General features: G+C 41.5%; 1 protein-coding gene and 1 long non-coding RNA gene across 5 annotated transcripts; one reads left to right on the plus strand and one right to left on the minus strand.

The window, feature by feature from the left end:
- The first annotated feature begins 36 nt into the window (after positions 1 to 36).
- Cd163 (CD163 antigen) lies at positions 37 to 25,930 on the plus strand. Of its 4 annotated transcripts, none has more exons than NM_001170395.1 (17): positions 52 to 186; positions 1,198 to 1,281; positions 2,402 to 2,722; positions 4,345 to 4,668; positions 6,788 to 7,108; positions 7,822 to 8,142; positions 12,703 to 13,017; positions 13,112 to 13,426; positions 14,055 to 14,150; positions 14,243 to 14,557; positions 15,756 to 16,079; positions 20,662 to 20,973; positions 21,517 to 21,546; positions 21,902 to 22,009; positions 23,299 to 23,388; positions 24,363 to 24,498; positions 24,984 to 25,928. In NM_001170395.1, the coding sequence occupies exons 1-17, from the start codon at positions 141 to 143 to the stop codon at positions 25,003 to 25,005; spliced, it is 3,480 nt and encodes a 1,159-aa protein (NP_001163866.1). In that variant the 5' UTR covers positions 52 to 140; the 3' UTR covers positions 25,006 to 25,928. The 4 variants fall into 4 exon arrangements, with proteins under 4 accessions (XP_006506863.1, XP_017177329.1, NP_001163866.1 ...); NM_053094.2 differs by having other exon boundaries at positions 24,446 to 24,498; XM_006506800.4 differs by lacking the exon at positions 1,198 to 1,281 and having other exon boundaries at positions 37 to 186; positions 24,984 to 25,930.
- Positions 7,445 to 17,016, minus strand: Gm52877 (predicted gene, 52877). Its single transcript, NR_168032.1, has 2 exons — positions 16,894 to 17,016; positions 7,445 to 13,489 (listed from the first exon to the last, which is right to left on the minus strand). It is a non-coding gene; the product is annotated as a predicted gene, 52877 (long non-coding RNA).
- Positions 25,931 to 26,064: the final 134 nt, after the last annotated feature.

The following is a 26,064-nucleotide window of genomic DNA, read 5'->3' on the forward strand; positions in this document are numbered from 1 at the left end:
TCCTCCCTCCTTCTAGAGCCTTTCCAGTCTTAAGAGTGAGATGATTCTCTCCCTCCGTGGTCATCCACTTTCTACAGAGAACACGTCTATGAAATAGTATCAGGAGACACACGGAGCCATCAAAATCATCAAGCTTTGGAATGGGTGGACACAGAATGGTTCTTCTTGGAGGTGCTGGATCTCCTGGTAAAAGTGTCTTATTGATATCTATCCTTTAATTTGAGTTGAGAGATGTTCTGACAGTGAATGGATGTGATTGGCATAGGAGAGCGAGGAATAGCAAGGGGCATCTGGGTCCTATGAAAGTGCTTTTCATCAACCATAGACCCCAAACTGAAATCGTAAAGTAGGAAGCAATGCTTTTATTCATTTTATAAAATTGTTGAGGTGAAATCAAGTCAGGACCTGAAGTAAGCAAAACTGTCCTGGGTGTGAAACATGGGCTGTTAGGAAAGACAAAGTGTAGGGGTCAATGCTGATTAAAAGTTGATTTCCAATAGGAAATGTGGAAAACCAACTCAGTGCAAAATTCTGCTTCATGATGTTTATGGGCTGGCTAAACTCATTCTTCAGTTTCGCATGAGTGCTGAGTTGTGGTCACTGTGGAGCTCAGAGCTATATGGCACTTTTTTATGCTGTATGGGGGATGGTGATAAGATTAACATTTGGGTGTTTGAGGATGTAAAGTAGACTATTTGTCACACAACTGAGAATGCAGGTCCTGTTGGTGGAACAGTCATGATGTAAGAAATACCAGCCATTCTTTCATGAAGTTGTTAGGAAACTTTGTGGACCAGATAGACATGCGGGTGGGGGTGTGTTTAATTGATGCCAAGAAAGTAGAGGGACAGAGAGAGAGCTCAGAAAGCTGTCCTATAATGTACAGAGAACATGCTCGGTCACTAGTTTGGTTGATGTCTCTTTCAAGAGCTCAGGCTTAAGAAGCTGCCTTTAAAGTTTGCCTCCATGCCCAGCGTTTTCACAAATCCTCACTCCTGGGCTGCACGTAAACAATAAACAGTTGTATTTCTGAAGTTGTTCTACCAGCCCTGTCGTTCTCGATCGGAATCTTTCCCACTTGCCAAAGGAAGGGTCTTTCTTTGTCTTGGTTTAGTCTTTGTCAGATCCCAAACTCAGGACCTTCTCTTCTCCAAAATCTCTTGTTAGTAAATTTCACTCCTGCCCCTTGTTTCACAGGTTGTAAAAGGTTTGTCCATCTAGGTTTCTTTGTTGTGGCTGTGAGCTCACTTCTCAGTGCCTCTGCTGTCACTAACGCTCCTGGTGAGTATTTTGATCAACTTACTTATTGCCTTGGCCTGCTCTGATATGAATTGTCAAACAAAATCACAATTCTCCTGTATGGCAAATAACATCTAAAAATCCATCCTCTGCAGAGCTGAAGAACTAAATATCAGAACTATACAATTATATTCTAACCAGACCCAAAATGATGAGCATGGTCTTCCCTCATATAAAACAACACCATGTTACATAAAGACTAAAAGCAGTACATAGAAGACTAAAGGAAAGGAGAAGAAAGCTCAGAGTTATCTGGACAAAAGGAAGTTCCAAGAACACTTCAATAAATTCAAAACCTAAACCTGACATTAAAAAAAAAAAAGAATGTATTGTAGGAAGCCCACCAGGCTCCTCAGTTAAGCCAAATTAATAGCAAAAAGGGCAGCTGAAACAGCCTGAGAAAGGGAGGGAGAGAAATGTTGTTGTTGTTTTGTTGGGTTTTTTTTTGTTGTTGTTGTTGTTGATGATTGTAATCATCAATAATAATAGGAAAACAACTCTCCCGATTTCGATTTTAAAAGACCAGGTTTAGTTAGACTTCAACTACTACGTGTAAAAATCCATGCAATTTTACACAAATATATGAAATGGATATTTAATTCCCTTCAACGAGTTTCTCCATCCCCATACAATTACTATCAACTTGATTTCTCTTGAGTTTATGATAGGAAGGAACATACATAGCTCATTCTGAAGGACTCTGTACACCTTATTTTAGATGCTATAAATTGTCCCTGCTTAGGATGTCCCAGCCATACAACTAAAATCCTAAGTAGCACTGTGACCTTGGCTCTACCAGGTTTGCCATTGCTCTACTTGAAGCCTGTGGTACTAATAGTTCCATCTGGACACTATAAAGTAGCATTATCCTATCATACATAAGTAATCTAAAAACTGTTCATGCTTTCTGGATGCTTTCTGACCATTTGTTTTGTTAACTCGTTACGTGTTGCTTGTTCCTGTGTTAACTTGTTGCTTGTTGCTTGTTACTGTGTTGACTTGCTACTTGTTACTGTGCTGACTTGTTACTTGCTAGTTACTTGTTACTGTGTTGACTCCTTACTTGTTAGTTACTTGTTACTGTGTTGACTTGTTAATGCAGGAGAAATGAAGAAGGAACTGAGACTGGCGGGTGGTGAAAACAACTGTAGTGGGAGAGTGGAACTTAAGATCCATGACAAGTGGGGCACAGTGTGCAGTAACGGCTGGAGCATGAATGAAGTGTCCGTGGTTTGCCAGCAGCTGGGATGCCCAACTTCTATTAAAGCCCTTGGATGGGCTAACTCCAGCGCCGGCTCTGGATATATCTGGATGGACAAAGTTTCTTGTACAGGGAATGAGTCAGCTCTTTGGGACTGCAAACATGATGGGTGGGGAAAGCATAACTGTACCCATGAAAAAGATGCTGGAGTGACCTGCTCAGGTAAGGCTTGCCTGCATCAAGCAAACCCCATGCACGTATTTCTAATTCAGCTCACAGTGTCTCTTGGATTCAACATTCCATTGCATTCTAGCACAGTCATTCACTGATGCTAAAACTTCATGCAAATTATTTAATCTTCCTAAGCTTCTGGTAACTCAATAATAAGACACATGTCAAGCTCTCTTCACACTGCCTGGTGTATAACAGTGCTGAAAATATTAGCTTCTTCACAGACTCCATCTTTTATTACCATGTGGACTCTGACATCTTCATCTCTTTCTCTTTGTTTATTTGATTATTAATCTTTACAATGAGGTAACAAATGTAGCATTGATAACTACAAGAAATCTTTCCAGTTATTACCTGTAAATAGGGCTGATATTCAGCTACAGCCAAAGTGTGATGCCCCGTGCTCTTATTTTCTTACATAATGAAGAGCGAAGTTAAACTTACTTTTTGAAGTTTATAAACTTGAAGATTCAACCAGAACCTGATAAGAGAAAAAGAGCCAATAGCTACTAGAGGAAGGCTGGTTTCATAGGAATCTGATGTCTCTATTTGTGAGATCCTTTACCGTAACTCCTGCTTAGTCTTCAGAGAGTCCACCTCTTAGCACACTAATCAACAGAAAAGTGATGCTGGGCCACTGTCCCTACCTCTCCACCACTCATGTCTTAGCTTTGCTGTCTCTCTAGGTGCTCAATGCTACACCCAGTGAGTGAGCCTCAGGTGGTTGATCTGTGAAATGGACTAACAATAATAGCATATAGTGTTTAAACTTGTAAAGATTGAATAATACGGCATGTGATGCACTTATATGTACACTGATTGTGACCTCTTATGATTATCAATTATTATGGCTAATTACCTACGATGAAAACAAGCCTTGCTAAGTTGTGGTCTTTCATTGGAGTTTGGAGCTCATAAAATTTAATCTCTTGCTCAAGAAAGTGCTTCTAAAATTTTGTCCAGCTCCACCACCTCCAGTGTGCCCATATAGCAACCAAAGTCTCCTTTCTTCATGTATTTTACTCCTCATAGAAACTCGTGGCACTGTAAAAAGTAAGAAAAAAAAACTCCACTTTTGCTGGAAATGATAGTAAATTCCTTGGGAAGAAAACCACAATTTTTAAGACTTGATAACACATAGTGTTTTGAAGACTGTTGTGTTTATTTAGGCATTTTAATCTTTTCTTATTTTCTAATTTCAAATTCAACATCAATTACTCATCCTTAGAACTCTTTTAATATGGAGAGGTTAAAATCAGGAATCTATACTTCTGGTAAATGACTATTTTCTCATTTTTAAACAACTTGATTAAAAGGCCAATATACTTTTTCTGCTTTTTTTTAGTGAGTAATATGTCATATTGATCTTTTCTATAGTAAAGAGTGTTCTGATCAATAATACAATTTGCTTAGAAAGCAGATGTAGAGGGAAATCCTTATTGCTCATTGGGTTTTAACATGGTAAAATTCTCTGCTATGTGGAGATGGGCCATATTTAAAAGCCAAACACTAATTTTTAAATTCCAAGCACCAAATTCCAAGTATCCAGAAAACCCTAAACGATTGGCTGCTTATGAATGAATTTCACTTCCTAATCTTGATCTCTTCTCTAGATGGATCTAATTTGGAGATGAGACTGGTGAACAGTGCGGGCCACCGATGCTTAGGAAGAGTAGAAATAAAGTTCCAGGGAAAGTGGGGGACGGTGTGTGACGACAACTTCAGCAAAGATCACGCTTCTGTGATTTGTAAACAGCTTGGATGTGGAAGTGCCATTAGTTTCTCTGGCTCAGCTAAATTGGGAGCTGGTTCTGGACCAATCTGGCTCGATGACCTGGCATGCAATGGAAATGAGTCAGCTCTCTGGGACTGCAAACACCGGGGATGGGGCAAGCATAACTGTGACCATGCTGAGGATGTCGGTGTGATTTGCTTAGGTAAGGACAGCTCTGGGCTTTCTGCTCTCTGTGACAGACAAAACAAAAAGGTACCAGAAGTGTAAGCCCAAGTCCTTGAGAACCTAACGACGTCAGCATCTGTCACTCCACTATTGTCTCAGCTGGGGTCCCAGCTCTAATATCTGTGGTTTCACTAACTGAAATCAAAAGATCGAAAGAGTCGTAGGGATCCAGGGAGGTGCTGGAGTGGTGGTTCGTTAATTGATAGTTCTTAAAGCTCTTGCAGAAGACAGGAATTCCATTCTCAGCAGCCACCTGGGATACACAACCACCTGTAACTTCAATTCCACAAGATCTGACCCCTCCCCTGATCTCCAAGGGCACTGCACACACATGCTGCATATACATTTGCTCAGGCACACACATATTCATGTAAAACTTTTTAAATAATAAACAATTAAAGTAGTTAAAGGAAAAACTAAAAGTAATGAAATTTACTTCCATTTTAAGGAAAATGTTTAGGAAAAGCTTGATGGGGGTTGAAGTGGGGGAAGGAGGGGAAGGAGTGGTCTGAGTTGAGGGGTGAAGAGAGGAGGGATGGGGGTAAAGGAGTCAGTAGCAAATTTTTTAAGACTTTTGTACATGTGAATATTTGATGCTGAGCACATTTCCCCTTCATAGCCTCTTATCCTTTCCTTGCCTATCTCCCTCCTGTTAGTTGTCTCTGTTCCTTTTAGACTGTTTTATTTCTACTTTCAAGTCACTTCTAAATAAATAGATAGATGATAGATTGATAGGTAGGCAGACAGACAGATACATAGATGATAGGTAGGTAATAGATAGATATGTAGATATATAGAGATATAAATCGATACATAGATAGATAATATGTAAGTAGACAGACAGACGGATAGATATCAAGATAGATGAATAGACAGATACAAATATAGAAATATCACAAATATACAAACATTGTATTTGTCTATGTAAAAAAATCTCGGAACTACCACTGGAATTTGCTATTTGCCTTTCTGAGATTCTTTAAAAACAAACCACTGTCTTCATCATCCTCTGTCACCGTCCTTTTTAGCCACATTGACCTACTCCTTCCCCCAGCCATCAGCTCAAATCCATAGAATTAAATAATAAAAGCGAAAGTGCCAATATGACAGCACTCCACAAAGGCTCAGCCTGTCACAACATGAGCAAGTACTGCTTCGGTGACTTTAATACTCCACACAGGGTTCCAGGCTTGTGTTTATCACAAAATTCTCTTCAGAACCAAGGTAGATTTTTGTAGATGTTGATTGTAGACAGTGAGAGGGGTGGACTAGGCAGTTCCTTCTCCCTCTGCTCTGCCTTTAAACTAAGAGAGTATTCTGATAATTATTTTTCTATTGTTGTGGTTAATACACCATGATCATGACAATTTATCAAAGGAATTGTTTATTTGGGCTTAAGGGTCTACAGGGGATAGGTAGGTGTCCGTCACCATCATAGTGGGGAAGCATGAGAACAGGCTGACCTGGTGAGTGGCCAGCTGAGCACCCACACCTTAAAATGCAAGACTGAAGCAGAGCAATGACTAGGCATGGTACAATGCTTTTAAAACCTTCCCCCAGGGACATACTTCCTCCAGCAAGGCCACACCTCCTAAACCTCCCCAAACAGTGCTACCAATTTGGGGACCAAGTATTCAAACACCTGAGCCCATGAGGGACATTCTCACTCAAACCACCACAGGTACCCACAGAAGAGCCAGGTACACAACACAAGCTGCATAGTGTAGACAGATCATGTCACTAACAATGAAAGCAGATGGCAGATATTTACCAAAACTGGAGTAAGAAGTGAAAAACCTAAACACAGGCATATGTACTTAACAACAGAGTAAGCAGTTCTAGCACAGTTATGGAGACCAAACAGATACAAATATGACTGATTGTGGACAAATTTCTGAGACACTTCCCAAAGTAAGAACTGCATGCTAAAAAGCCCTTGCAGATGCACATCTACTATCTTTAATGACTCACAATAGAACCATAGAATGGCTACCTCTAACAATCCCTCCTCCCCTTCTTTAACTCCACTAGGGCTGGTTTTTAGACACCATATTCTTATTTCTCTTTTGCCAACTTGTTATTTGTTGCTGTTATAGAGGGAGCAGATCTGAGCCTGAGACTAGTGGATGGAGTGTCCAGATGTTCAGGAAGATTGGAAGTGAGATTCCAAGGAGAATGGGGGACCGTGTGTGATGATAACTGGGATCTCCGGGATGCTTCTGTGGTGTGCAAGCAACTGGGATGTCCAACTGCCATCAGTGCCATTGGTCGAGTTAATGCCAGTGAGGGATCTGGACAGATTTGGCTTGACAACATTTCATGCGAAGGACATGAGGCAACTCTTTGGGAGTGTAAACACCAAGAGTGGGGAAAGCATTACTGTCATCATAGAGAAGACGCTGGTGTGACATGTTCTGGTAAGTTAGAACAAAAAGCCAGTCAAAGAGGTGTGACTAGTGTGACTAATGGAAATAATTAATTCATTGTTGGGAATTCCTTCCCAGCTGGGAAGGATCTGACACACTCTTCATAGGAGGGTTACTTGGTTCCCTTTTCTGTATTATTAGTAGGACTATTTGGAACCACACCTTAAATTCTAAATCTGTATGGAGCTCAGAGAGTTAGTATTTAAGGAATGAAGTGTGAGTGTGAGTGTGTGTGTGTGTGTGTGTGTGTGTGTGTGTGTGTGTGTGTGTGTGATTAATAATTTTAGTCCTTAAGAACTATGTACCATTTCTATGTAGAATTCACAGTCAGTAGTCAGTATTTGTTTATTAAGGCCTCAGTAAATAGGTAAACCAAAATTAGATATGGTGGCATAGGCCTATAATCCAAGCCCCTTAGGAGAGAGACTAGGGCAGAGGGTGGCAAATTCAAATACATTCTGGGAAACTTACTGAGACCCATCTCAGTAAGATTTTAAACAAAATTATAAAAAGATATCTGGCATACAGTCATTTAGCTTATAAAGGGGACTAGGCTCAAGCCACAGTATTATCAAGAAACAAACAAACGATAAGCACTGGGTAGATCACAGGTTCCAGTGTCTCAGTGTCTGCAAAGAAAGGGAGTAGAAAGTCTTTGGGGAGCTATCCTGCCCAGGTTCCCTCTGTTCATGTTTCCACTGCAGATGGAGCAGATCTGGAACTTAGACTTGTAGGTGGAGGCAGTCGCTGTGCTGGCATTGTGGAGGTGGAGATTCAGAAGCTGACTGGGAAGATGTGTAGCCGAGGCTGGACACTGGCAGATGCGGATGTGGTTTGCAGACAGCTTGGATGTGGATCTGCGCTTCAAACCCAGGCTAAGATCTACTCTAAAACTGGGGCAACAAATACGTGGCTCTTTCCTGGATCTTGTAATGGAAATGAAACTACTTTTTGGCAATGCAAAAACTGGCAGTGGGGCGGCCTTTCCTGTGATAATTTCGAAGAAGCCAAAGTTACCTGCTCAGGTGATACTTTCAATTCATTTGTTAAGAAGCAACTTAATTCCAAGGGTACTACAGATACTGTGCTCATGGTGAACTTTTTATGCTCTTGCTCCAACCTTATGAATCAGAATATTCAGGCGCATTGCTTATACTAATGACAGAATTGGAATTTTTTTAACCTCTTCCTTTGAATTTTTTAAAGATCTATTTATTTAGTATATATACAGTATTCTGCCTATATGTATGCCTGCACACTATAAGAGGACACTAAATCTCATTATAAATGGTTATGAGCCACCATTCAGTTGCTAAGAACTCAGGACCTCTGGAAGTGCAACCAGTGCTCCATGGAGTCATCTCTCCACCTCCTGGGGTTTATTTTTAAAATAAATCTGATTGCACAATTTCTCTGAAAACGGTAATATACTTGACACATATCATTATGCATCTGTATTATGCATATGTGACATACTGACAGACCGTGAAAAATTATTCTTCAACTAACAATGTACTGGGGTTCTGGAGAGATGGCTCAGTAGATAAAGCACTTACGACACACTCATAAAAACCTGAGTTCAGACTTTAGGCACACATAAAGGCCTGGGTACCAGAGTGCACACTTGTAAGCTCAGCAGTTGCATCTGATCACAGCTATTCTCCACGTTAGCAAGAGAATGCTATCCAATGATGAGGTCAAAGGGCCCATTGACAAGCACTGATAGGTGCTGATGTCAACTTCTTCCGGCAGCTGCTCATCTCAGACGTAAGGCCATTGGAAACCTATGACTAGACGAAAGCAAAGACCAGGTTACTTTGCTGGTGTGCTTGCTACTTCTGTTGTGCAGTAACTATTTCATCTTCTGCTTTGGCTACACTTTATGATCAGCTCAGCTGAGGAACAAGACAATCCAGGTGTTTCAAATGATGTGATTTATTCTTCGTTGTGCAGATCATATACTTTGTTACTGAACAAAAGGAGGAAGTTCTAATTAATTGTTCTTACACTTGCTCTTCGTTCTTTGGATAAAGAATAAGTGTTGATTTAGTTACTTTGGCAGATTAAAACTTAACTTGTTAATCAAAAGAATCAAAGCTAGGCACAAAATTCTGTTTATTGGCGCTTATATAAAAATCAATGAAGTCATTTATTTGTTGGGAAGAAAGTCCCTTAAAAAAGCTAAGACTCCAGCATTCTAAAGGTGTAGGTGGCTGCATGTTAACAGATTTACAAAATCAAAACTGAAAAAATGAAGTCCCAAAGTAGCCTGTTTGGATAGAAGACTTTGGACTTAGATTCAAATGTTTTAGGATTGGAGAACAGAAAGAATGTATACAGAAAGAATTCGCTTTCAAGAACATTACACATTTTCACTGGGAAAGAAAGCACAATTGGTTTAGTTTTTGCTTTTTTCTGATTCTATTCTATTCTATTCTATTCTATTATTCTATTCTATTCTATTCCATTCCATTCCATTCCATTCTATTTTATTCTATTCTATTCTATTCTATTCTATTCTATTCTATTCTGTTTGAATGGCTACATGTGAATACTCCAGAAACCTAGACACCTAGTTTGGCCTGATCTCAGAAATCACCTTGACTTAAAGATTAAGTCCAATGACAACCCACTCACAAAACTTTCAACCCAAAATGTGTCCTGTAGCTGTCTCTTGTGAGACTATGCCGGGGCCTAGCAAACACAGAAGTGGATGCTCACAGTCAGCTAATGGATGGATCACAGGGCTCCCAATGGAGGAGCTAGAGAAAGTACCCAAGGAGCTAAAGGGATCTGCAACCCTATAGGTGGATCAATATTATGAACTAACCAGTACCCTGGAGCTCTTGACTCTAGCTGCATATGTATCAAAAGATGGCCTAGTCGGCCATCACTGGAAAGAGAGGCCCATTGGACACGCAAACTTTATATGCCCCAGAACAGGGGAACGCCAGGACCAAAAAGGGGGAGTGGGCAGGTAGGGGAGTGGGGGTGGGTGGGTATGGGGGACTTTTGGTATAGCATTGGAAATGTAAATGAGCTAAATACCTAATTTTTAAAAAAGGGGAAAAAATGTTTCCTGTCTACAAGAAGTGAAAGATCAAAGATGGAACAGAGACTAAGGGAATGGCCAACCAATGACTGCCCCAAATTGAGACCCATCCCATGGGCAAGAACCAATTCCTGACACTATTAATGACATTTACAGACAGGAGCCTAGTAGAACTCTCCTCTGAGAGGCTTCATCCAGGAACTAACTGAAACAGATTCAGAGACCCACAGCTAAACAGTTGGACAGAGATCAGGGAGTCTTTTGGAAGAGTTGAGGAAATGATTGAGGGACCCAGAGGGAATAGGGACTCTACAGGAAGTGCAACAGTCAACTAACCTGGTCCCTTGGGGGCTCCCAGAGACTGAATCAAAGAGCATACATGGGCTGGACCTAGAAGCACCACAAATTATATAGCAGATATATAGTTTGGTCTTCATGTGGATCCCCAAACAACTGGAGTGGGGGCTGTCCCTGACTCTATTGCCTGCCTGTGTATCCTGTTCTCCTAACTGGGTTGCCTTGTGTGGCCTCAGTGGGAGAGAATGTGCCTTGTCTTGCAGTGGCTTGATGTGTCATAGGTAACCAGGAGGCTGCTCCCCCTTCTCAGAGGAGAAGGGGAAGAGAGGTAGGGGAGGGGCAATGTGGGGGGGGGGGATATGAGGAGAGGAGGAATGCAATTTGGATATAAAGTTAATTAATTAATTGATTAATTAATTAATTAATGGGGGAAGGGCTGTCCAAGAGGACTGTATACATACTATCCTGTAACATCTTAGGGGATTTTATGCTCACCCAATTCAAGCTAAGGACTTTCCAGTTCAACAATCATCAATTATTTGTGTATATCATTGTTTTCTCTCAACTTGGTCTGCATTTAGAAATCATGGGTTCTTCATCTCATATTTAGATAGGAATTCACTTTAATGGTAAAAGTCCCTCATGCTGAAACATTCTATTTTGTTTCTAATGCAGAAGTAGCCATATCTCAAACATTTTCAGAGATTTTTTTTTTCGGTTTTTCAAGACAGGGTTTCTCTGTGTAGCCCTGGCTGTCCTGGAACTCACTCTGTAGACCAGGCTGGCCTAGAACTCAGAAATTCACCTGCCTCTGCCTCCCGAGTGCTGGGATTAAAGGCATGTGCCACCACACCCGGCTCAGAGATATTTTAATGTAAGGTAAAAGATGCATGGTCTGAAGTGTAGACAGAGTATGAACACTGCAAGGACTGAAGGGGTGTCTGTCTGTCCATCTGTACCACAGTGAGGGTGGCATCAAAGGTTTGTACAGGCATCTGTGAAGGATGTTTGCTCTTTAGGTCCAACCTCAGATGAACTTCTGTTTTTAAAAATATGTGAATTTGAAGTAGTTCGTGTTTTCAAGACTCTCAGTGGTTTCTGGTATTAAAGGAAGCCCTGCTTGTCTTGATGATTAAGCCTCTTGGTCTTGGTCTGACTGACAAGAAACACATCCCAGCCTGACAGGGAGCACATTCCAGCCTGACAGGGAGCACATCCCAGCCTGACAAGGAACACAGGGAGCACATCCCAGCCTGACAGGGAGCACATCCCAGCCTGACAGGGAGCACATCCCAGCCTGACAGGGAGCACATCCCAGCCTGACAAGGAGCACATCCCAGCCTGACAGGGAGCACATCCCAGCCTGACAAGGAGCACATCCCAGCCTGACAGGGAGCACATCCCAGCCTGACAGGGAGCACATCCCAGCCTGACAGGGAGCACATCCCAGCCTGACAGGGAGCACATCCCAGCCTGGTAGAGAGCATATTCCAATCTGAGTTCCATTTCTTATTATCTGGCATCACTTTTGTTTACATCTTAAAGCCCAGCTACACTAAGTGACATTCTCTCTCTCTCTCTCTCTCTCTCTCTCTCTCTCTCTCTCTCTCTCTCTCTCTCTCTCTCTCTCTGTCATGGAGGCACAAGATCTAGGAGCCCAATGTTGCTCTGCCCTTCCTACTGACAGATCAGATGGGGCACAGAATACAGTGTGGAGCTGGCAAGGCAGAGCAGAGCATGCAGACAGGCCTGTTTGTCTATGAACCACTGTGATAAAGCCCTGTCAGAAAGGAATGGGAAGAGGACTGGAGAGTCACAGACATCAGGTGTTCCACTTTTTAAAGTCTGATGTTCATTCAATGCTCTGAACAAAACTATGTTGTAAACCTATATGCAGATGTTGATAAAGCTACTGTAGACTTCAGACTGGAACAAGTGCCGAGCTGGCTGACAGAGCCCAAACTGTGAACAAATTGTGTTGTATGAATAAATGCAAGTGAAGTACTAAAAGAAAAGAGAAGTTCTGATCTTGCTTTTCTTCAAAATCCAAAGCGCTAGAATTTTCTTAGAAGGACAAGCCCAATGAAAGGTTCTAGAGCCACAATTTTCTATGCTCAGTCTAGACAGAAAATCCAGGAGGTACAGGGTGAAACTGCAGAGAACCCTGGCTCCTAGTCCCACCATGAGTGAAAAATGTGGAAATTGTACCTCTCACGGAAATATTATTATTTTTCAGGCCACAGGGAACCCAGACTGGTTGGAGGAGAAATCCCATGCTCTGGTCGTGTGGAAGTGAAACACGGAGACGTGTGGGGCTCCGTCTGTGATTTTGACTTGTCTCTGGAAGCTGCCAGTGTGGTGTGCAGGGAATTACAATGTGGAACAGTCGTCTCTATCCTAGGGGGAGCACATTTTGGAGAAGGAAGTGGACAGATCTGGGGTGAAGAATTCCAGTGTAGTGGGGATGAGTCCCATCTTTCACTATGCTCAGTGGCGCCCCCGCTAGACAGAACTTGTACCCACAGCAGGGATGTCAGCGTAGTCTGCTCACGTAAGACAAAGAAAATATTTTCAATTTGCTCCTAGGCTCTGAAAGAGGGTTAGAGAGTCACGGATGTCTTTTCTAAATCCCGGTCTCCTTTTAGGATACATAGATATTCGTCTGGCAGGCGGCGAGTCCTCCTGTGAGGGAAGAGTGGAGCTCAAGACACTCGGAGCCTGGGGTCCCCTCTGCAGTTCTCATTGGGACATGGAAGATGCTCATGTCTTATGTCAGCAGCTGAAGTGTGGGGTTGCCCAATCTATTCCAGAAGGAGCACATTTTGGGAAAGGAGCTGGTCAGGTCTGGAGTCACATGTTCCACTGCACTGGAACTGAGGAACATATAGGAGATTGCCTCATGACTGCTCTGGGTGCGCCGACGTGTTCCGAAGGACAGGTGGCCTCTGTCATCTGCTCAGGTGAGAGGATGAAGGGCAGAGCCAGTGATGAGCCTCTCCACAGTGCTTTAGAATCCGATGAGCCTGAGTCAGGGATGAAGCAAAAGAAACAGAAGCAGTCTGTCTGGGAGGTTCACGAGATCTGTGCTAGAATAGGAACTTCATTTGTCTTATTAGAGAGTGTGCAAATCTGATTTTCATCAACCTTATTGTCATCTAGTGCTTCCTGCAATGGTTCTCAACCTTCCTAACGCTGTGACCCTTTAGTACAGTTCCTCATGTTGTGGTGAACCCCTCCAACCATTAAGTTATTCTTACTACTACTTCATAACTACAATTTTGCTACAGGTATGAATAGTAACGTGAATACATAATATGCAGTATATCTGATAGTCCACCTCCTGTGGCAGTGTTGTTCTCCTCCCTGGAGGTCGTGACCCACAGATTGAGAACTGTACTCCATGTTTTTTCAAAGCACCTGCTCACTTCCAGGTGTCCCATCTACCACACCCTCCTTTCTCACCCCTCCATCCTCCTCCTTCTTCTTTCTCAAGCTACGTTCGTCTTCAACTCACCTACAGAACTCTCCGTCCAGTCCTCATTCTTCACCCTTTGTATCTAATATCCCTGAAACTTTGGCTGTTTTTAGGAAACCAATCCCAGACACTATTGCCATGTAGTTCATTGTCTCCAGTCCAAACAACAAGCTCTACAATTCCAAAGGAGAGTGAAGTTCCCTGCATAGGTGAGAATCTGTGATTGACCTCTGAAATTGACCTCAAACCTTGCCAGAATACATTATCTGGCATAATTTCTTATCTTCATTTCTCTTCCCAGCAAGTGGCCAGCTTCGCTTGGTAGGTGGAGGTGGTCGCTGCGCTGGAAGAGTGGAGGTCTACCACGAGGGCTCTTGGGGCACCGTCTGTGATGACAATTGGGATATGACTGATGCCAATGTGGTGTGCAAGCAGCTGGACTGTGGCGTGGCAATTAACGCCACTGGCTCTGCTTACTTCGGGGAAGGAGCAGGAGCTATCTGGCTAGACGAAGTCATCTGCACTGGGAAAGAGTCTCATATTTGGCAGTGCCATTCACATGGCTGGGGACGCCATAACTGCAGGCACAAAGAAGATGCAGGTGTTATCTGCTCCGGTAAGTTCTGCACATAACTCCCGGTCACAAGTGCATTTTAAATGACTACAGAGCAAAGGGTAGTGAATATCAATCTGAAATATTCCCCCCAATATTCTTCTCAATCATTTCCAGAGTCAGAAGTCCCAAAGCATTTGTTCAACGTGTTGGTACAATCTCATGTGTTTGCTTGTACACTTACTATAAAGAGAAAAATACAGAAATAGGCCTGGATATCATAACATTGTTAACACTGAAGTGCTTCTATAAATGTATGTACAACTGAATATTGGATTCAATGGCACACTTGATAGTTACAGTGTAGATAAGGTAGATTAAGAAGAATAAAAACAAATAAATTCTATATAATATTTATAAAGAAGATAAATACCATATTAAAATAAATCTTAAAAGCAGATAAATTAGTTACATTTGCCAAAAGAGAAAAATTTACCATAAAGAGGTCATTCATTGCCTTTGCTTTGTACACAAAACAAGCCTCAGAGACTTTCATGAACCGGAAAAATGCCCCCAGTTGCAGTATGTTAGGGAAAACAGTAGTGTGACTCACTAGATGGAGCAATCCTAGATCGGAAGCAACTGATCCCTATTTAATGACCTGAATCTGCTTAGAGGGCATTTGTGGCAGACTGGTGTGTCAAAAAAAAAAGGAAATAGTTCATTTTAATGTATGCAGAACATTGGTTTTAGCACCTGTGTCTCATTCAATGTTAAGTATCAAAGACGTTGCTCCAAAGCCCACATCAACACTGAGCATCTGAGAGGATGTATCCACCAGAGACCTGACTTGATCATAGAATAGAATGTACAGGTACTGAGACTTCACTGCCATGTTTCTGAAATACATAGTTTACATGTTAATTAAAACCAAACAAGAATAGAATAAGACTCCTTGGGTTAAAATTAATTTAGGGAAATTTACATCACCAAAAAGAGTTCAGAGGCTTTGATTGAATCTCGTAAGCGTCTTTCAAGTACTGACAGTCTTCAAAAGAGATCCCTGTGCACAAAATTCCAGATTAGAAAGCCGGGTGATAGGTAAAAACTAATACTACATTTTACTAACATCTATTTATTGGTCTGTTCAAAAGTTACTAATGAGTTTCTAGGAGTTGACACATTAAATCTGTTACATCCGTTTCTAAGTTAGAGAAAAAGAAATGTTTTCTTCAGAGAAGTTGTTCTTTTTTTCCCCCAGAGTTCATGTCTCTGAGGCTGACCAACGAAGCCCACAAAGAAAACTGCACAGGTCGCCTTGAAGTGTTTTACAATGGTACATGGGGCAGTATTGGCAGTAGCAATATGTCTCCAACCACTGTGGGGGTGGTGTGCCGTCAGCTGGGCTGTGCAGACAACGGGACTGTGAAACCCATACCTTCAGACAAGACACCATCCAGGCCCATGTGGGTAGATCGTGTGCAGTGTCCAAAAGGAGTTGACACTTTGTGGCAGTGCCCCTCGTCACCTTGGAAACAGAGACAGGCCAGCCCCTCCTCCCAGGAGTCCTGGATCATCTGTGACAGTGAGTATCCATTTTCAACAGGAAATTTCCATTCTACTCACAACCCCCACTCTGACTGGTTTTCTGTCTCTGGTGTTTAGCTGTGGCCCTAATTTTTAGTCTTTTACCTATTCATCAAGATCATATATTAATAGTGACATTACAATAAGATACCTCATAAACTTTAAGATGTTCCAGGGCTTTATAAATGAAAACATTTTAAAAGCTGTTTTTAAATTTCAGGTTTTTTTTTAATTTTCTGTAAAGCTTTCTTTAAAGAAGCTTAAAATCTCTCAACTGTCTTGTTTTTTGCAATATCAAAATAAAGCACCTTTAATTAAGAGTGAAGACAGAGAGTATAACCATAATTTTTACAAGGCAAAAACAAGTTTTAACAATATAAGCTATTTATTGTTTCCAAAATCAATATCAAGTGGCTTCCTTTTATGTTATAAAGTTTAGCTGCCCAGAAGAAAAGTTATCGTATATGAATATATGAAGGTGCAACTTAATTACCTCTTACTTATTTTTTTTTAAACTAGTTTTTAAGACAGGGTAGAAATTATTTAAAAATCCTGTCCCAATTTAAAAGTGTCTTTGAATACCTGTCCCCCTGGTTGAGCTCATGCCATGTGTTGCTGCCCAGAACGGCTCCAACCCTGAGTTATGAGTTTTCAGTTAACTTTTTGTTACAAATGTTACAGATTTTCAACCATACCCAATAACTACAACCAAGATACAGAACATAGTAGTCTCCTACATTTCAGAGCAGGCAGAAACAAACACGATGTGACCACATACATTATACATTTAAAACAGACAAAAATTTCCTTACTTCCTCCAGCTGTTAATTTCAAAAGAGGAGCACTTTGCTACCTGCCGAGTCCAATTCTCATGGGCGCAGTGGTTCTGTAGCGGGAGTAGCCACTGGCTTCCTGACCGGAGAAAGCTGAGGAGTTGCTGGTGCCACTTTAAGAGCGGCTTGTACAGATGCCAACCACCCACACACACCACCCCCAGCTTCGTTGTCAGCTTGATCCAGGGGAAGAAGGTGGGACTATGCCTGCAGTGCTCAGCTCCCTGCTGCGGGTGCAGGGCTCCAAGAGCAGTATCAGTTTAATCAGTTTTTGTTGTCCCGATTCAGCCTCTTTTTCTGACAATCCTTGAGATGGGTTAAGCCTAAGTCAGCAGATGAAGTATGGCCCTTTTTTTTTTCCGAATATGAAACAGAGCAACAATCAAGCTAACCGAAACTATAGACACAAACTGACAGACATGGACAATCTGTCATGCCCACAACCAGAACCAAATGTTACCCCAATGGAAACCAGTATGGGACAGGATGTCTTAGGTCTATTTCTGACCCTATGTCCACTTTCTCCTTTCTTGGATCCCAGACAGGTTCCCACCAGAAACCAGAATACAGATATAAGCTTACTTCCGGTTAGTGTTTGGCCAGAACGTTACGACGTTTTTAAGCTCCAAAACCACAAACATCTGTGTCAAGTTATCCCACCAATCAGGATTTAGGGATAGGGTACTTCCTTAGGAATGGGTCTTTGTGGTTCCCGTCGGTTGGACTATTTAACTCTGGCAACTTGCCTAGCATTCATGTCTCAACTTGTCAATCATGTCAGTTACCCACATACATGTATCTTCTGCCAAGCAGGATGGCAGTTACTCAGGAAGGCCTTGGGAACTTAAACTTTATTTGACCCCTATTCAAAATGGAAGTTTTATTCAAAATGGCTTCAGTTTTGTTCCTTCTTGCCTTGCTTTCTGAGAAAGCATGAGATTTTATTTCCCTGTTCAAACTCTAGCTTGATTTGTTAGGTCTCATTAGGCAGTGATGGGTAACTTCCAGATATACTCAGGAATGGAATAGTTGGTTTTATGTAATTGTTATATGTATATATGCACATACCAGATCAGTAATCATTATTCCAGATCTTTGTATTCATGTACTTGAAAGTTCTATTTGATTGATTTCTCTAAGAAAATCAAGAAACAGAGAATAACTGGTTGATAAAAGGCCTACTTTCCTTTCTCTACATTTCTTCCAAATATTTAACCTTGCTACACTGGTATAAGACAAAACTCAGAATGGTCAATCCTGGACTCTTTTCATTATGCATCTCCTTAACCTAGGAAGATGATATTTCTGTCCACATCACTTTTGTCCATGTGAGGAAATTTAACTTTCCACATGAGTCATGTCAACTTCATTCACCTGCAGTTTCTTGAGTCACACTATGATTCTTTTAAAACAGTATCTTTAATAGTTCTTTGAAAACTTCATGCTGTGTGTTTTGATCATATCCTCCCCCCTCTCTCAACTCCTACAAGATCCACCCCTACCCCTCTATGTACTCAACTTTGTCTCCTCTTGTATTTTTATATCTCAGTAAGCCCAGTTTGTGCTGCCCAGATACTCATGGGTGTGTGTTCGACCTTGAAGCTTGGTCTTACTAGGGTCTATACCCTTTAAGACAATGATCATCCCTCTCCCAGAAACTATCGGTGACTGATAGCTCCTCAGTTGGGGTGAGACTTCACACCCACCATCCTTCTCCATGTTGGAATTGTTGTCTGGCTAGAGCTTGCACAGGACTGGTGCATGCTGTCACAAATGCTGAGCTCACATGTGCAAGTATCCTGTTGTGTCTAGAATATACTGTCTCCTTGTAGTCGCCTACCATGTCTGGATCTTACAATCTTTCCACCCCATCTTTGGCAAAAAAAAAAAAAAAAAATTCCTGAGCCTTGACAGAGGGGTAAATGATAGACATTCTATTTAAATCTTAGAAGCATGGCATCTGTTATTCTCTGAATACTGACAAGTTGCAGTTACCCTCCCCATACTCTTTCCTCTACCCTTCACTCCCATTTCACACCCCATTTAACCCTTCCCTTTCCATTATTCCGGTTTGCCCGTGTATATCACTGCATTCTATCCCCCCTCTCCATGGTCTCATCTTATTCTCCTGACCTCGATGGGTTTCCCAAATGAAATACACATGCCCAAAGACTCAAAGCTAGAACTCACAGACGAGACAAAGCATTTGTGTGGCATTTGTCTGTGTGGGTTGTCAGCTCACACAGGATGATTGTTTCAGGTTTCTTCTATTCGTGTGAAATGGTCGGAATTTCATTTTTCTTAACAGCTGAAGAATATCCCAGTGTGTAAGTGTACCGTTTTTTCATTTTCTACTCATCAAGTGGTGGACATATAGGTTGGTTCTATTTCCTGGTTATTGTGACTAGAGTAGCAATGATCATGGATGACCAAATGTCTTTATAAGATATAAGGGGCCTTTGGGCATATGCCCAAAAGTGGTATAGCTATATCATCTGGTAGATCGATTTCTAGCCTGTTGAGGAATGTCCACATTGATGTTCATGGTGTCTGTACCAATTTGCTCTCCTACCAGCAGTGGAAAAAAAAATTCTCCTCTTCCCTAAACCCACACCAGCTTCTGCTGTCTTTTGCTTATTTTTCACTTTAGCTGTTCTGACTGGAATAGAATAAAATCTTAATGTAGTTTTTATTTGCATTTCCCTAATGACTTGGGATGTTAAATCTTTTCAAAAATATTTCTCAGCTATTTGTGTTCCATCCTTTAAGAATTATTTGTTTCATCCCTTGCCCTGTTTTTTAATTGGGTCATTTGTTTTCTTGACATTAATTTTCTGAGTTCTTTCTGTGCTCTAGATACTAGCCCCTTGTCAGGTTTATAGGTGGTAAAGATTGTTTCCTATGCTTCAGGCCCCATTTTCACCATAATAATGATGTACTTTGTTGTACAGAAGTTTTCTGTTTCGTATGGTCAGTCCCATTTGTCAAGTGTTTGATGAAATACAGCCAGTTTGATAAAAGGACATATATATTTATAAAAGAGGAATTTTTATGAATAGTGTTATTTTTAAACCCTGCATTAGTTTGTATATATTTTATTAATTCTTGGAGAGTTTCATACATGCACACAGTATATTTGGATTATATTCATCCCCTCCACTCCTCCTCCAACTCCTCTCAGATCCAGCTCCTCAACTCCCCTTCCAACTTCATGTCCTCTTTATTGTCTTTCTTCACAAACCACTGAGTCCAGTCTGCTACCCATAGACTCATGGGTGTAGGTCCATCTACTGAAACAAGATCAACCTACCAGGGATCACATCCCCAAAGAAAAGTGACTCAACGGCCTCCAAGAGCTGTCAGCTGCCAGTTCTTCCTCTCCCTGCTCCACACTGTAATGTTGACTGGCTTGATGTGCTGCAGGTAGCCACAGCTGCTATGGATGCAGTGGTCCTGCCATGTCCAGAAAAGATTGCTTTGCCTCGGTCTTTCTCAACCTCTGAGCCTTACAATCTTTCCACCTTTCCTGCCACGATGGTCCCCGAGCCTTAGAAGAGAGGAGTGTACTGTAGATGTCTCATTTATGGCTGTTACTCTCTACACTTTGTCCAGTGCACATTAAATAGTTTTTAAAGCACTCAAGTCTCTCTGTTTTATAGTCTTTCAGAAGCTTTTAGTTCCTCAGGAATAAGCCATATGCCTCTGTTGTTTATTTGTTTGTTTGTTTGTTTGTTTGTTTGTTTTCAGACAAAATAAGACTCCAGGAAGGGCATACAGACTGTTCTGGACGTGTGGAGATCTGGCACAAAGGTTCCTGGGGAACAGTGTGTGATGACTCCTGGGATCTTAATGATGCTAAGGTTGTATGTAAGCAGTTGGGCTGTGGCCAAGCTGTGAAGGCACTAAAAGAAGCAGCATTTGGTCCAGGAACTGGGCCCATATGGCTCAATGAAATTAAGTGTAGAGGGAATGAGTCTTCCCTGTGGGATTGTCCTGCCAAACCGTGGAGTCACAGCGACTGTGGGCACAAAGAAGATGCTTCCATCCAGTGCCTCCCAAGTAAGTGTCAACAACCTGGATTGAGCTGGACTCTTTAGTAGCAAAGGCGGGATTTAAAGTGTGATGTTTGAATGGTTGGTCTGGCAACAAGGGGGTCTGATGGGAGGACAATTGTGATGTTTCTATCTGAAGCGGCGGTTCCCAACCTTCCTGGTGCTCAACCCTTTAATGCAGCTCCTCATGTTGTGGTGACTGTCCCCGAACCATAGAATTATTTTGTTGCTGCTTCATAGCTGTAGTTTGATACTGTTGTGAATTGCTATGTATCTGATATGCAGGATATCTAATATGAGACCCCTAGATTGAAAACCATTGATCTAAAGGAATGGTGAAAAAACATTTACTGCTACACAGTGGCTGTCACGGAAGACAGGCATATAATCTATGTATCTGTGTGCAGGTGAGATCCTGGGAGAGGCAAGCTTTAGGTGGGAAAGTGAGGTTTGCTTGCTTAAGCAGCAGTGAAGGCTCATGCAAGGAGATATTGATATTTGCTTCATTCATGGCCCCCCAGAATTAAGTATTTTTCTCTTTTTCCTGTAGAAATGACTTCAGAATCACATCATGGCACAGGTATATCATGAAATTTATAAATGTGGGATTAATTTATAAGCATGGGACTGTGCTATTTAGAATCCCCTATGTGCAAGGGGGGATACCCAGGAGAGGTCCCACCTGCTCAGAGAAGAAGAGGCGGTGGAGGGGGGAGGATTGTGGGAGGGTATGACTGGGAGGGGACAGTGAGCAAGAGGTAAGGTGAATAATAATAATTAATTAATTAATTGATTGGTTGATTGATTAAAATAGAATCCCTCTTGTTTAGGAGACTTTGAGTCATAAGGAGCCCAAAGGATTAGAGCTTTACTTCAGGGCAAGGGAAAGAGAAACTGAGACTTTATCATCATTCTAAATATTTACCCTTGCTTAGGTCACCCCACCCTCACGGCACTCTTGGTTTGTGGAGCCATTCTATTGGTCCTCCTCATTGTCTTCCTCCTGTGGACTCTGAAGCGACGACAGATTCAGCGACTTACAGGTGTGAGCCAATGGCAATGTCTCTAACACATCCATGGGATAAAAGCGTTCTTGGAACAATTATAATATAAATAAGCAAATTACTCAAGTATGAAGTGACTAGAAAGCAGGGGGCTACAAGAGGTTTGAAGAGTTTCTTGGAATATAAGGATCAAAATTCCCTTTGGAGGCCAGGGGGAGCAGGGAGAGAAGCCCTGGCTACAGTAATGTACTCTGCATCCTATATGTTTAATTGGCATAGTTAATTCACAGAAGTGGTAGTTTAGAATGAATATACAATTTATGTTTTAAGATGAAGGCTTGTGCCAGGCAGTGGTGGTGCACGTCTTTAATCCCAGCACTTGGGAGGCAGAGGCAAGTGGATTTCTGAGTTCAAGGCCAGCCTGGTCTACAGAGTTGAGTTCCAGGACAGCCAGGACTACACAGAGAAACCCTGTCTCAAAATTAAAATTAAAAGATGAATGTTGCCCATATTTAATGTTCTCCAACCATAATAACCTTAATGTAAAACTGAATTATTTTATCAAGCAACATGCTAGGATCTGAAGGTGAGAAGGGGGAATAATAAAATAATAAAAATAATTTTGTTTCATGGAACTTTGGGTTTAGGAGAATATTGATATATGGCAGTGCTCTGTTGATATGAATGAGAAATAAAGTGACAAGAAGAGAGAGATTATCTGCAGTAAAAAGGAGGATGCCTCTTGAGACAGATTTTTAAAGAGCGTTCAGGTAACTGAGCAAGAGACATTCCAGAGAAAGAGTACAGGAGCAAGCACAGGAAAGTATAAAGGATAACACAGTTGTCCTCGTCAAGTGAAGTGAGGATCAAATAGAGAAGCTGCCTGCCAAGCTAGAGTAGAAGGAAGGAACAAGTTATTAAACCCTTGTATCTGCGGGTCCAAGGTTGCCTGCTCATTAGAATACCGTGTGAGAAACAAAGCGATCCAGCTGGGCTTTTGAAAGAACTTTGAGCAAGCACATGTGTAAAAAGTTGGAGTAGGACCACAGGGTTGACAGGAGCAGCCCTGTGGAACAGGAAAAGGCTTTAGAGTGAGAATGGAGGGAAGTGGAAGCACTTTCAGTCAGTCACAGAGCAGTGTTGGCTTCCTTGGTAGGAGAATGGGTCATTACATCATGACGTAAAGATGTTTTCCTATCTCATACAAGTAGGCTGGTTGAAAACAACAGCGTAGGTAATGACTGGGTATGTTTAGATTGCTGGTGAGAGGTTTGGGTGAAGGAGGGATGGTTTTATGGGTGCCCACTGATCCCTAACTCTGTTATCAGTTTCCTCAAGAGGAGAGGTCTTGATACATCAAGTTCAGTACCAAGAGATGGATTCAAAGGCGGATGATCTGGACTTGCTGAAATCCTCGGGTCAGTGAACTGTATAAAAGTCTAAAGCTTGGAGTTTAGCAAGTGCCTGCAATTGAGGCTGAGCATCCTACTTCGATTAATAGTTGAAAAAGTTCTAAAACCTTGTAATGGGACATTTGTGGTGCATAGGAAGAAAAACAAAAGGAAGGGCGGGATAAATGTCTCACAACCAAAAACGTCAAGAAAGGCAGCCATGAGCTGTAAATTATTTTTAGAGGACGTAAATTGTGACCACAAGGAATTCTATCTAGCCTAAGATGCCGATCACTGAGAGGGGTGCACCAACATACTATGACTTGGACCTCATTTTGCTGAAACAGAAATCCGTTTTCTAAAAGGCTGTTACAAAGACTGTTTAAATTTTCTTTTCTTTCTCTTTTTAAAAATAATTTGGATGTGTATACTTAAGGCCTGCAACATGATGGTATGGAGAACATAGAGGCGCTATAAAAATTACTAAACCAAAGCAAGAGAGCATTTCCACAGTCTCCTAGGAATCTGGCACAGTGTTATCTCCACTGCGCATGTGTTCCACAGGAGTGCCTACACCCACTCTCAAGTGCTCATTTTCTTAGCATCCTCCCACCTGAGTCTTTTCCTTCAAGAATCCACTCCCACTCCCTGTTACATCTGTCCTTGAATTTGATTTTAAAGTTTAAAAGTTCAAGCTTTCCATATTCCATCCAATGAGACACCATAGCTGTCCCCAGAACCAACCTTAGCTTTCATTCCAGGAGAAGTGCCCTAGTATTCATTGTCCTCACTCCTCGGGAACCTTCTGAGAGGGATTTGCCTTGGTTCTTCAGTCTGTTGCTGCTGCTATGTCAGATGTGTATTTAAGGAACAGGAATGGTGTTGGGCCTGTCAGCTCACACATTTTGGATGCCTGATTATGGGCAGTCTCTTAAAGAGCTTCTCAGAGACTTGAGGCCAGGGCTGGCATATATTCCCAGTAATTACCTTCTTCCTTCCAGAAAATTCCAACAATTCATATGATTTTAATGATGATGGACTGACATCTTTGTCTAAATATCTTCCTATTTCTGGAATTAAAAAGGGGTCATTCAGAGGCACACTGAGAAGGAAAATGATAATTTATAATCCACTGAGGTGAGTGAGAATTTATTCATCACTATTCAAAACAGTCACACTCCTCTTGAGACAGACAACTCCTAGTGTATTAGAAAGAAAAGAATGCATATACGTGTATGTTTCCAGTTGAATGTATGTATGTGTATATGTTTATAAATATATATCTGTGTTTAGATATAGATCAACTCTTTGTAAATATGACTCAACCATTGCTAAGACGTGTGTGTGTGTGTGTGTGTGTGTGTGTGTGTGTGTGTGTGTGTGTGAGTCTGCTTATCAAGAACATCCATAAGACTAAGGAGAAGCAGGGTCAGTAAATAGTTTGAAATGTGACGGGATCCTGTCAGGCAGTTATAACATGTGTATAATTTATGCTATGATAAAGATTGTACAAGACATTACAAATGGCAGAAAATCCATCTAGAAGGTTTAGAGAGATTGTAAGAAGATGTCATGTTCTTCTATGTAAAGACAGAAATGACCTTTTTCTACTTGTGGGTTAGGTTGGAGTTTAAGAAGCCTTGACAGGACAGCCAGCTAAATGGAACAAGAGCCCAGGCAACGCACGGATGACCACAGCTGCATCTTCATGCAGTCCTTTGTTTCCTGGAACTCTGCTGAACCTGCAAAAACCATATTTGTGAATGTGACCACTTAATAGAGATGGGAGACTTTTGAGGGAATTAAACAATATTGCTATTGGTTTGCTTGTTCGCAATAGGGTCTCATTATGTATAGCCCTGGAGATGGCGATAGAGAGCAGGCAAGCCTAGAATTCACAGAGATCTGCTTGTCTCTGCTTCCCAAATGCTGGGATCAAATATGTGGACCACCACATGTGGTTTAACAATTGTGTCTTGATTTTATAAATTTCTGGTTGGTTTTTCTGACGTTTTTAGGGTTTCGTGAATATAAAATAATGTCTTTTCGGTTGGCATGCTAATTTTTAAATATTATACACTTCCTTGTAGTGAGTTTAAGAATAATTTCTTATAACCAAGTCAATTCATTTTCACTTTGAATTATTTAATAAAGGAATATGGTCATTGTGACCACACACACAGCAGTTGTGACCACCTGTATGAGGCCTTCAAAAAATATTTTAAAAATAGAGGGCTGGAGAAATGGCTCAGAGATCCTGAGTTCAATTCCTAGCAACCACATGGTGGCTCACAACCATCTGTAATGGGAATCCGATGCCCTCTTCCAGTGTATCTGAAGATAGTGACACTGTCCTCATTAACATAAAATAAATAAATAAATCTTTAAAAAAAGAAAAGACAATAGAGGAGGGGAGGGGCGTGAGAGTAGGAGTGAGGACTGATTGAGAAGAAGGTTGGAGGAAGTGGGGGGAGGTGAAAAGCTAGTTGGGAACTTATGTGATCACAGTGCATCATGTCCAAATATGACATGTCCAAAAATGTTATTAATAAAGAAACGGAAAACAAGCTGTGCTATGGCCAAACCTTTTGTTGCTATAATTCTGATCACTGACATGAAACGCATAAACTACTTGATAAGGAAAAAGACTCAGTGGTTTACTTATTCAGTCCTCAGGAAAGTATCATGGAAACTAAATCCACA

Source organism: Mus musculus, chromosome 6, assembly GCF_000001635.26.
Source record: "Mus musculus strain C57BL/6J chromosome 6, GRCm38.p6 C57BL/6J".
Taxonomy (NCBI): domain Eukaryota; kingdom Metazoa; phylum Chordata; class Mammalia; order Rodentia; family Muridae; genus Mus; species Mus musculus.